Genomic DNA, 13153 nt, shown 5'->3' with positions numbered 1-13153 from the left:
TCTCAGTCTTCCCTGCATTTTCATATCAGTATAGTAGAAAGATAAATAACATTTAAACTCCTTAACTCTATATGAAATTTAAATTATTTCAAAATTATTTGCACATGAGATTTGCATTCATTTGAAAAAACACACACTTTTTATGAACTGGGCCTGTTACTACCGTAAACTGTATAAATCCTTAATGAAATGTGTTACTGTGTTTGTATTCTCTTGCAAAGAATGTATAGATAAGAATCAACTGTTATCAGCTGGCTCAAGTGAATAAAAAAGATAAAATATTAAATAAATGCTAAGAAAAAGGTACTTTAGTTTTTCTGCCTGATACGTGATACCATTACTACTCCAGGTAATTTCATTTGACAGGCTTCTGTCACAGAGATATTGTAGATATTTAGGATCAGGTTAATACACTGCTTTTTTCTTATCACTGCAACATCCATGTTAGAAATCCAGTAGCTGTAGGTTTTCTTTATAACTAGTACAGAGAGGAAAAAAGGAAAAAAAACCAGCTTGGAAAGGGTTACTCACATTTCATGTGGCCTTATATCTTCATAAGAAAAAGTGACTCATAGCAGATGTCCACATTTGTAGAATTAAATGCATACCCTGTATTTATTAATCTTCTTTTTATTTGTTTCGAAATCTGAAAAGCCACCATAGATGGTAGGTTGTAAGTTTTATTTGTGGACAAGCAACTTTAGTCAATCTGGTTAATGAGCATGAAAACCCTCTTGTGGCTCATTTGAGCTGGGCATCTTTCTGATTGTGTCTCATTCCAGCAATTCTCTTAGGCTGACGATTCAGAGCAGCTCTTCATGGTAATGAGCTTTTGTAGGACTTGAGGCGTCAGGGGAGGAAAAAGAAAATATAGAACTCTCTACTGTACTGTTAAATGTAGTTGCCTATAGTGGGAAAGATGAGTTTTTGCACTGGAGTTTGTTTGGCCACAGAATTCTTTCCCCAAGCAAAAAGGACAAATATGCACATCTGTTAAGCCCAGTTTAATACATCCATCTGTGGCCTTGACACAGCTTCAGGGCTCTGCCTTGTTATGGACAGGGCATTATCTATAGCTGCAGATCTTCGTATTACATAATTATGAACTCAGCTAATAGTAGGACTATCTCCACACAACACAGTCTGTTCAGCTGTGTAAGTCTCTCAGAGGATGTGAGCTCATGGTGGCTTGAGCCTTTTGAAAACTAAACTGAAAAAATCACTTGACGAGGCATAGCAGGAAGCAATCCTGCGTGAATGAATGACAGATGGAGATGTGACTGCAGAAATTAATTTTAAATCTTTGAGCTATGTCTTGAAGTTTTCACAGTTGTCACCTTGTACTTACGGTCTTAAGTTAGGACACTAAAACAGACATCAGGATTTCTGAAGGGGAGAAATAGTTAAGTGTATAAATGAAGAAAGACACTTAATGCCTTCTTGCAGCTTGAGATCTTGCATTTAAGAAATGACAATGAGGAAAATGCAGCTTTGTGTGGTCTTGATGGACTTCACCAGTACAGTGAAAACAGTACTTACTGCTAATAAAACAGCTTTTAATAATTGGGAAAGAGGAAGAAATAACCTCCTGCAAAGTCTGGGGGAAGAAAATCTGATTTCAGTCAGAATCCTTATGAGAATGTTGTCAGAAGGCGTTGTATATTTTATGTATAAACTGCAATCTAATTTTACAACTAGCAAGTATTTTGAAGGAGTGTGAATGTTGCAGTTCCTTCGGGCTTGGGATATTCACTTCTGTTTATTGATTTGAAGACGTTCCTATCACTTTAAGAGTACCTGCTGTACCCCAGATAGGATATTCTAGAGAACACTCTGCCCTACAGAAGGTCAGATATGAACACTAGTTTACTTGTACCTACTGGTTGGATTTCACAGCCAGTGGATTGCTTATTCAGATTTTTGGCAACCAACAGTGTTTTATTCAATATTTGTATCTGTTGGGATAAGAAGAGGCAAATGTAAAGTGACATCAAGTATATACAAGTCTATTAAGCTGTCTACTAACTAGCACTGAACTCTAAATCCTGGCAATTTTCATGTATCATGGGACTCAGACTGGAGAACATAGATTTCTCCACGGTAATTAAAGGGTTGGCATAGGACCTGTGTGTTGCAGATGGGGTTGCTGTCAATCCTAAATTCTGCAATGTGACTGCTGTCTTTTTTCTGCACAGTTTTATGTCATATGATAGCTGTGAAAGCTGGATATGCTCCTACCAAAGAACCTGACAAGTTTTGCATATGGCGTTTTGGGTCAGTTATGCCTATCGTGTAACGAGATTATGTTGTGAACGGTGAAGTGCTGAAATGTGGTAAATGGAGCTGTGCTACAGCTGTGCTTGCTCCATTTTAATTCCACTGAGCAGAATACACTGTTAGGATAAGCGACAGACGAGTTTCCTTTAGCACATTCCATACAGCAGCATGAAACTTGCCTTCTTTGCCGAGGTGAAGGGGGGAGTGTCAGTGACACATGGACACTGCAGCAGCAGAGCTGCAAAGTGAACTGGGAAGGTACATCAAAGGAATTCTCCAAGGCTGCATTCTGTGTCAGAGAGTCACATTGGACAACGCAGAAAAAGCGGTCATTGACAGAAAAGTCAGTGATTGTGGCCACTGTAAAAAGTTTTGTTGTTTATTTTTTTAATAGGGAAATCACATGAGGCCACAGAGAATACCCTGCAGTTTTCCCATACGGGACATCCTCTTGAATGAGGAGAGATACTAGGGGAGATCTGTGTACTCCTAACAATATCTGAGACTATGAAATTGTCCAGTTCCTTCCATTCTTTATAAGTTCCCTGATTTGAATCATGGGTGTGCTGTTCAACCCAACTTCCATAAGAAATTTAGTTTTATGTCGTGTCTGGGGTACACTTTCATTAAGCATCACTCACTCCTTTAGAGTAGGAGAGTTCTGTCACAAGGTCACTGTATGAGGTGGTGTAAATTAGTGTAGCTTTACTGAAGGCAGTGAACCAGCATTGAGTTATTCAGCTGGAAATACGACCCAGCATGTTTCAGCAGCAGTAGAAACCACCATTATATTTAATAATTTGTTGACAAGATGAACTTTTTTTTTCTGCCCTTTGGAAAAATCTCATAGTGAGAGGGGGATGTCTTGGGCCAGCTGTATGGTCCAGTTACTTTTATCTATTCATTAAACCACTGGTTTCAAAATGTTAGGTTACGTTCCGTAGATTTACATGTTCTGAAAGCTCTGTCAGCAGTTCTTACAGATGATACATGAATGGCTTCTTTTGGCAGCGCTGTTTCATTGAACTTGGTTTATTGGTATGCTCCTTGTTTGGATGAATGCATCTTTCTCAAAGTTGGTTAAGGAACAAAGCAAGTAAGATGGAAATTTTACAAGTTGTGTAAAGCACCAGGGTAACCTGCTGTCCTACTGCAGCAACCCCTCTGTGCTGTGCTAAACTGGGGTTAAGGCTCTCTGTAATGTCAAATGTTAGTGATAACAATTTCTCTGCTGCTTTGTTTATGTTTTCTGCTTTCAGTATGAATATGATTATGATGAAAATGGTGACAGGGTAGTTCTAGGGAAAGGTACTTATGGAATAGTTTATGCTGGAAGAGACCTTAGCAACCAGGTCCGAATAGCCATCAAAGAAATACCTGAGAGAGACAGCAGGTAAGACCTAGTTCATTGTTATATACACACTGTGAACAAAAATGCAGTTGTTTTTTTAAAAACTTGGCTCTTCTTCATATATGTTTCTGTGTGGTTTGTGTATAAAATCCCAATATACTGAAATTCAATTACTGTTTCCTCCTGCTATCAAAAAGTACCTTTTTTGAGAATAAAGACTTTTTATTTTGAGGGAAAATCTATGTTATTTATCATAAAGATGACAGTTTAATAATCTGTATGTATATCTTACATTCTAGGAGACATGTCTTTGGTTTTAGGTTGCACTTGTATCTCATTTGTATTCTTTTTGGGGAGGGTCGAAAGCATGAGAGGAGCTCTGGAGTCAAAGATAGTGCTGTGTATTGATACAGAAGACACACATATAAATTCTTGGAGGGCATGTTTCTCCACAAGGATCCATCTGAGATCTGTCTCTGTACTTTTTTGGAATAGGCAGTGAACCACAGTGCATTTTAAGGTCATGGACAAGGTGTTTGCTGAGAATTGTAGTGGTATCCCTAAAATCCATTCTGTTGTCAAACTAGCATTTAAGCATAGCCTAAAACCTTTTCCTGCATGATGAAACAGTCCTTGGTTCTTTTTTTTTTTTTTTAATAGGTATTCTCAACCTCTTCATGAAGAGATAGCACTGCACAAATACTTAAAGCATCGGAACATTGTCCAGTATCTTGGATCTGTTTCAGAAAATGGATACATTAAGATTTTTATGGAACAGGTGCCAGGAGGTTTGTATCATGCTGAGTTTGGTCTGCCAAAGGAAAAGCATTTGGGACTCCAAACTGACTGAAAGTCAGTAAATAAGCATGCAGTGTGTTTGTGCATTCTGTATGGCTTTTCCGTTGGGACGATAACTGTTTAGGTCTTTTTTCTCATAGAAGGGGTAAATATGAAGAGTATAGGTCCCAGTACCCTCTCCCCTTTTTGTAATAATTCTAAACCTATAGAGAAGTCATTAAAAGAAACCTATAGAGAAGTCATTAAAAGTATTTGGTTTCAAATACTCATGGGTTATAAAACAGTGGAGTTAGAGCTGTATAGTCCATTGAGCTCAAATGTCTGAATGATGACTGGAGCTTTCAGTATAAGTTTGTCTTTGAGCAGTGACACTAAAACAATTAAGTACTGGTTTATAACTGCTGTGAAAGAGGGACTGCTATTCCCTAGGTAGATTAGAGATAAAAGTGAGATGTGTTCCTTGCTCATAATTTCCAGTTTCATTCCTCCAGCCTTCTCTGCTGGAGGAAGAGGATCTGAAATCTCTTTGTAACCTCTCTACATTGTTTCTGTGTCCATTTTGCTATTTACTCTTCAGTGTCAAGGATGCGTCAGAATGAGCATTAAATTTTACATTAATTTAATTTGCAAAGTAAAAACAGAAATATAAAAAACAGGGGGAAAAGTTCAGGTTTTCTAAGAAAGGTCCAGACCAACATTCAAAGTGTAATTAAATACATCCAGGGCATTTAGGGATGTAGGGAAAATATTTCGTTTTTGAATCCTTGTGACCATCTCACCTAACAGCTGAGACACTTTGACCTGCATGATGCATGCAGATGTGATGAAATTATACCAACACTTATACTTGTTTTCCCACACTTACTAACAGTGGCAGCTGATGTTGTTTCCTGTTCGTAAATGCACAGTAAAGTGTGCTGTGATTAGTTGCTAATGGCAAAATATTACTGAACTGATTTAGATATTTTAAACTCTGTAGCCAGTCTTAAAAAGGAACCATCTGTTCTGATTATGTGAGATTCTTTGAGGAAACTTTACTTTAGAAAGTTGTTGGTGTGGACTAAAAGTTCCTTTAGCTGAATTTTTCTGGCCTTAAGTAGACCTCCTGAATTACTTTATGCTCACTAAGCAAAGCTATTCTGTATTTTACCTCATGATTTAAATATTTGTGTTAATTAAAGATTAGTTTTATTAGAATTGGGGATGTGTGGATGGCCTATCTCCTTCTCTGAACATCCATTCAGGTTTTTTTTTTTCAGGAGCTTTCTTTCCTATCTCTGAATATTGCCAGAAGTATATCCCATATTTATTAAGAGAAGGCTCTTTCTGTTTTGGATTCTACCCTCTCTGCCTCAAGAAAATCAGTTTGTCTTTGCCCATACCTATGGTTCATGAACCTGTCGTTCATAACGCAACACAGTACAGTGTCACTTTTAGTCCTTGTTTCATTAAGGGCTACATGGGTGCTAGTTGTAGTCTCAGCAGTTGTTACAGTGAAGTGAGGGAGATGGATCCAGCTTTGTCAGAACATTTATTCTTGTTGTGGGAGTAGAACCTGACCTGGCAAGTAAGAAACAACCAGTCCAGAGCAGCAGCAAATTATTTGCTTTAAGTGATCTAGCAAGAATTTGGCTTAATCATAGGTACTGCTTTTCTTTTATGTAAGGATGTTGAGCAAAGGCTTCATCCAACTTACGTGTTTCATGTTAATTTGGGGATTTCACTATCTTGATACACTTTCTTCTAAACTCCTGTAGGCAGCCTCTCAGCTCTCTTAAGATCTAAGTGGGGCCCAATGAAAGATCCTACAATTAAATTTTACACCAAGCAGATTCTGGAAGGCCTCAAATATCTCCATGAGAATCAGATTGTACACAGAGATATAAAGGTAACTTTTCCTTTTGTGTGTCTTGTTTTATTTGCTTTTTATCTTATTTCAGTTAGTTTTGCTCTAATTTGAAATAGAATTTTTAATAGGATTTCATGGAAGCTGAAAACAAAACGAAGCATAAACCAACTCCTTCTCCTGGTGCTCCTGGAATATTACTTTGTAGAAAGATGTATTACAAAGATAAGTGCAAACTAGAAGGAGTATTGAGATTGAGAATCTGTATTTATCTGTCTCCCCTCCCTGTTTCCTGCCTCCCTCCCTCCTTCCCTCTCCCCTCCTCCACCCTCACCCCCTCCTCTTCCCTCTCCTGTCCAAACCACAGGGGGACAATGTTCTGGTGAACACCTACAGTGGTGTGGTTAAGATATCAGATTTTGGTACGTCCAAGCGGCTGGCAGGAATCAATCCATGCACTGAAACATTTACAGGTAAGATTAATCTAGCCGAGTTTATAAGGGGTTTCATGACAGGATTAGCATCTGAGCCAGGAGGCTCTTTTGGCTTAGTGATGAAAACACTGTTGGGTCTCTGTTTGCAGGGGAGAGTAAATGGGAGTGTGGTCACCATAAACATAGGCTTGATAGCTTCCTTCACTTTTTTTTTTTTTAATGTAAGTCTCTTCCATTTTACTTTTTGGGGGTAAAAGTTTTCTTCTAAGTGTTCATTAAATAGTAACTGATTGTTGCAATTATGTCTGCAAACACTTGAATTTAGCAAACTTTTCATTTAACAATCTTGATATTAGTACTCAAGCACACATGCACAGTTTCTAGATGGATGTTTAAAAGTGCAGAAAACCAAACTCAAACTTATGAACGCTTTCAGTTTTGAGGTGTTAATTATAAAACCCAACCAACTGGCTAACAACAGTAAAAGGAACAGTTTGCGTGAAAATTTTAGGCTGATGTGTTACAGAACAGCTTCCAATAGAACAAGGTTTTAGACTTGTAATATTCAGGGAAAACAAAAATTGCTGAGCAAAAGGGGAAAGTCCACATTAAAAAATGAATATGTGATCACATAGTTTCTGTGATCAGTGGATGTGGGTAACATGGTATTTTTTGCTTGTTGTATGGCCTTATGCAGTGGCTGATATCAGAAGCCTTTTACTTGCCTGCCGTTTAAGTAAATGGACAGACAAAGCCATTAGTCATGGATGGCTTCACAGTGGAAGACAAAAGATAACAACCTTCACTTAAGTGAAAATCGACTTCCCTTTACCTCTCTGGTGGCGTGTCTGCAGTTCCCCCAGCTTTCTTACAAAGGAAGCCATGAAAATAAAATGAAGGCTCTGAAGTAACGTCCCTTTCTCAGTGATTTTTACTCATTATCTCATTATTACTCATTATCATTCTCTTTGCCTGTATTTTACATACTCCTCAGTGACTGTTTTAGCAACTGATTGTCATAAGGGATGATATATGGAGAAATGATATCTTAAGTCACCATGTTGTAATAAAAGGCAGTAACTCTTCCGTTTTGCCTTTCTTCTTTGTTCTCTTGCAATTTTTCAGCCCTGTTTGTGCCTTTGAGATGTAATTTGCCATGTGAATAAATACCTAAGTTATCATTTTGGATTTAAATCAGTAAGCAGGTAGCTATACCCCAGAGGACCTTAAAAGGTCTCTAGCAATTCGGTTTTGTTCTGTAATTCAGTACATAAACCCTAGATTTTAGGCATTATGTAATAAAATCACATGGTTTGAAGAATGAGACTTCTGGTGGTTTAAACATTACATCCCTCCATTCAAGATATACAGCCTGAGGGCACAGCTGTGGCTTGAACCTTCATTCTGCAGCAGTCACACTCAATGAACATATGAGACCCTTTTATATTCACCATATGTCCATTACTTGATTGTTCACAGCTCTACTGCACTGTAGTTTTACTGCATTCCTAAGAAGAAAAATAATTGAATTTAAAGATGTCATAACAGAGCTGATAGAAATTCAGGTGGAGAAAAAACTGTAGTGTTCAAAACACTCTGAACACACAGAGGTTTCTGTTGGTGGTGGTGTGGACTCTTCCTGTAAAGACCTCAGTAGCTGTGTTAGTGAATGGTTCAATAACAGTGATACCAAATTGACCATCTTTTATTTAATTTTTTTACTTTACTGTTCTTTATCAGTATTATTACTGGTATTACACTCGCATTGTCTACAGGCAGAATCTTATTTTGTCAATAAGTATAACTTCAGAAATTCTAACCGTTTGGTGGTCTGTGCGTTTCGTTTTGGGTTTTGGTTTTGGTTTTGTTTGTTTTTGTTGGGGTTTTTTTTGGCTAACCTTGGGTGTCAGAAATCCCAAGCACATCCAAGGCATCCTGGAATTCTAGGCAAACTATGATGGATTGTCTTATTTATTGCTCTATATTTGCAAGAATGGCTTTTTTCCAAACTAACTGTTTGAAATTCCCTGTCACTAGTGTTCTCATTATTGGGGTAAAATAAGAAAAAATATTCTCATGAAGACTGTCACTTCTCAGATTTTGCCATCTCTTACATGCATAATCTTTAAAAGTTGGTGTCTACAAAAAGTTGATACAATTTTATTTTCTGGGTAAATTATTGGATTGTGGTGAATAGACTTTCAGCAGTTTGCAGCCTTGTGTTAGAAAGGAGGGGCAAAATGATAGTTTATAAAAAAGATGCTGTAACATAAGCTTTTGTCTAGTTTTCACTGCTGATATAGGAGATACGGTATTTGGCTATACAGGTCGCATTTGACAATTTTTGGCTTGCTGAGTGTTGTGTTAATCCTCCTTAGTAAGAATGAAGGATATACACTTGACCGCTCTTTTTGTCCTGACCAGGAACCTTGCAGTACATGGCTCCAGAAATCATTGATAAAGGACCACGAGGATATGGTGCTCCAGCTGACATCTGGTCCCTGGGCTGTACCATTATTGAGATGGCAACAGGCAAACCTCCATTTCATGAACTAGGGGAGCCTCAAGCTGCAATGTTTAAAGTAAATAAAGCTTTTTTGCTTTAGATTTGATGAATTTTCCAATATAGCTTAATTTTGTAATATTAATTGGTAATAACATTGTGTTACATGCATTGTTTTGCACAAAGCCATAGTCTGGCCTGTGTTTTTTACTCTCGCTGAAAGATTCTTCCCTTCTCTAAGCTTTATTGCTCTAAGGGGTGATCAGTTATTTTTGTGCTGGAAATAGGTCATGACTCAGAGCAGCAATCTAAAAAATGAGTGAAGACTTATGAAAACTAATATCCTCTGTGTTACTTTTTTCATCTCCTGCTCTTGTTTTATGATTTCCTTCTTATAACAAGTCTCCCCAATAATGACGAACAAGTTATTTCTGCTCCTTAAAGCAATTTTTGTAAGTTTCCTTCCCAAAGGAAAACCTTTTAAAGGCCCAGTCTCTGCCACATGGATGCAGGAAAATGTGGTGGAAAAGGACAGGGGAATAGCTTTCCAGGATTTCCAGTATGTATTAAAGGAGTAAAATACTCTGTATTTTATATTCCAAGTCCTTCAGCTACCTCCTCAGTAAGCTGTTATCTCTATTGCATTGTCTCTCTTACTGTATGTTTTAAAATGCAAAAATTAACACTTGATAATTCTTCAGATAGTAATAGTAAGTGATGTTTTAAGTTTTTTAAAAGATACTCATTCTAGCCCTGTAACTAACAGGAGTGTAACAACTATGATGTGTCAAATGAGGAGACTGAAAATTTTTGGTTCTTCCATTGGCTTACAGTAGACCTTTAGTAAAGCACTGAAGTTTTCAGTTCTGCTTGAGAATTCTCATTCTTATAGTGGGGAAAATATCCCATCCATAACCCAGCAAACTGCTTTAAATTCCCGATGTTGTAATTTTTTCATGTATCTTGTTGAAAGCCACTATGTGAGCATTACTATTAATGCAACCATGGTGGCAAAACCCGATCTCTGTCAAGAGGTATAGAAAATCTAGGCCGCAGTTCAGCGTGTCATGTAATGCCATCCTAGGCCCATGAGAGGTCATGCACCACTGCTAAAGGAAAAAAAGGATGGTCATGGGTTTTGATACAGTTATTTCAATGGTATAATAGGTCGTCTTGGTGCTGTCAACTTGTGGCATACCTCAAAAGCAGCTGCCTGGTTGAACGTGGTTTGGCTCACTAAAGCTTTCCTGAGGGAGCCATGGAAAGAGACTATTTTCCACATCACTGTAAATGTCAGATACAATTCTGTTGGCAGTTGCCTTTTCATCTTATGTACCTGGCATGTAGTTGAACTGTTCAGTGAGTTACACATCTTACTTTACGGCACAGTTTTTTGAAAGTTTTTAGCATTCTTCTTGCAGACTGTGTTAGTGTACTACAGACAGGCATTTGGTTTTTTTTCCTGTTTCTTGGCTCTGCTGGGACCTGTGTGGAATTGTGTCTTGCTAGGCACTGCAGGTTACAAACTGTGTTTTCTTTTCCTGTGTAATGAAAGTAAGCAGGCTGGAAGCTGGATTTGAAGCAGGCTGACTGGGCAAGCATGTAAAAAGAAGTCTGGAATACTTGGAATATCAAACTTTTAAGGTTCCCACCTCCACACATGAACGCTCTCTTTTGCGTAGGGCAGGTGAGGAGGGGGAAGGTCTAAGTCTCCCAGTGCAGACACTTTAGAAATTGCAAATGACCAAAGAGTTGGACAAAGTAGAGAAAAGGGGCTATAGTAAACCAGGAACTGGATAGGTTCCTGTAGTACTGTTGCATGGTATTTTATTCTGTGAGCACAGAACGTGTGCATCTGTGTCTATGTGAAAAGAGCACAAGCAAGTGGCATTCAGTAGAGACAATATACACTAGTGTTGCCACAGAGTTTGCAGGTGGTTGTGACAAAACTTACTCCTGTTGAGCAACAGAGATTAGGATAAGATCAGAGACAAGCTTTCGAACTTCAGCTTTCAACCCATTCGAAAAAAGGGTGGGAAGGAGGATCCTAGTAATTATAGACCAGTCAGCCTGACCTCAGTACCTGGTAAGGTTATGGAACAGTTTGTACTGAGTGCCATCACACAGCACTTACAGGATGGCCAGGGTATCAGATCCAGCCAGTGAGGGTTTAGGAGGGGTAGGTTGTATTTGATCAACCTGATCTCCTTTTATGACCAAGTGACCTCAGTGGTGGATGCAGGAAAGGCTGTGGATGTTGTGTACCTGGATTTCAGCAAGGCCTTTGACACTCTCTCCCACAGCACACTCCTGGAAAAGCTGGCAGCCTGGGGCTTGGACAGGAGCACTCTTTGCTGGATTAGGAACTGACTGCATGGCTGGGCCCAGAGAGTGATGGTGAATGGTGCTGCATCCAGCTGGGGACAGTCACCTGTGGTGTCCCTCAGGAATCTGTGCTGGGGCCAGCTATGTTCAATATCTTTATTGATGACATGGATGAGGGTATTGAGTCTTTCATTAGTAAATTTGCAGATGACACTAAGGTGGGAGCATGTTTTGTTTTGTTGGAAGGTAGGAGGGCTCTGCAGAGAGACCTGAAACGATTGGATGGATGGGCAGAGTCCAATAAGATGAAATTTAATAAGTCCAAGTGCTGGGTCCTGCATTTTAGCCACAATAACCCCCTGTAACGTTATAGGCTGGGGCTGGTGTGGCTGGACAATGCCCAGGCAGAAAGGGACCTGGGGATGCTGGTGACAGCAGCTGAACATGAGCCAGCAGTGTGCCCAGGTGGCCAAGAGGGTCAATGGCACCTGGCCTGGATCAGGAATGGTGTGGCCAGCAGAAGTGGGGAGGGCATTCCTCCCCTGTACTGGGAACTGGTGAGGCCACACCTCGAGTGCTGTGTCCAGCTCTGGCCCCTCAGTTTAGGAAGGACGTTGAGACACTTGAGCGCGTCAAGAGGAGGCAACGAGGCTGGTGAGGGGCTTGGAAAACAAGCCCAATGAAGAACGACTGAGGGAGCTGGGGTTGTTTAACCTGGAGAAAAGGAGACTCAGAGGTGACCTTATCACTCTCTGTAACTTCCTGAAAGGTGGTTGTAGCCAGGTGGGGGTTTGTCTCTTTCTCCAGGCAGCAACTGACAGAACGAGAGGACACAGTCTCAGGCTGCATCAAGGGAAATACAGGTTGGATATTAGGAAAAAGTTTTTTACAGAAAGGGTGATAAAGTACTGGAATAGTCTGCCCGGGGAGGTGGTGGAGTCACCATCCCTGGATGTGTTTAAAAAAAGACTGGATGTGGCCATTGGTTTAGTTGAGGTGTTAGCACATGAGTTGGACTTGATGATCTTGAAGGTCTCTTCCAACCTAGTCATTCTGTGAATTCTGTTAACTTCACGGTCCTGGTTTGGGATTTTCCTAGATTTTTGCTCAGTGCGTAAGAATGAAACCTGGCGCTGGAGTGCTGCCTGTTTGTGACACTGAGTCTTGAATGTGCTTAGGGTCATGGTTTGGAAGGCCTTAAAGCCCTGTTAGCATTTTATTACTGCACTGTCATTCAAACGGAAGCAGGACTGCTCAGCATTTTTTGCTTCAGCTTGTGTTGAAGCTGAACCAGTATTGTGAATGTGCCAGTGTGTTAATGCAGCTCCGTAATGAGATTATTTGAAAGCAGATGGCACTTGTTTAACTGCTGGGCTACTGTCTCCCTTGTGGACACTATCTTTGTGCTTGTTCTCCAGGATGTTTTGTGTAAAGATGCTGAGACTACAAACCATAATCTCTCCGGGCATGTGCATACAGTGCACACAGGTTATACAGCTCTGGCTTCCAAGCAATTCCACCAGATTGTCATTGGAGAATAAGAAGGCAGTGAGGAGCTGGAAAAATCACTGGGGAGCAACCTGTAGAAGCACATTTTTCATTACTTAAAGACAGAATCT

General features: G+C 39.6%; 1 protein-coding gene across 2 annotated transcripts in view; it reads left to right on the top strand.

Moving 5' to 3' along the window:
- Positions 1-13153, top strand: part of MAP3K15 (mitogen-activated protein kinase kinase kinase 15) — an 84363-nt gene that overhangs the window by 60663 nt on the left and 10547 nt on the right. For both annotated transcript variants that reach the window (XM_066176903.1, XM_066176904.1), the window contains 5 exons: positions 3537-3670; positions 4289-4416; positions 6184-6314; positions 6640-6745; positions 9131-9288. In XM_066176903.1, the coding sequence (XP_066033000.1) occupies positions 3537-3670; positions 4289-4416; positions 6184-6314; positions 6640-6745; positions 9131-9288 (657 nt within the window). The remainder of the gene's footprint in view (positions 1-3536; positions 3671-4288; positions 4417-6183; positions 6315-6639; positions 6746-9130; positions 9289-13153) is intronic.

Source organism: Chamaea fasciata, unplaced genomic scaffold (genome assembly GCF_029207755.1).
Source record: "Chamaea fasciata isolate MVZ Bird 193981 ecotype frontalis unplaced genomic scaffold, bChaFas1.0.hap1 SCAF_2, whole genome shotgun sequence".
Classification (NCBI taxonomy): Eukaryota; Metazoa; Chordata; class Aves; order Passeriformes; family Sylviidae; genus Chamaea; species Chamaea fasciata.
This window is presented reverse-complemented; position numbering and strand designations above follow the sequence as displayed.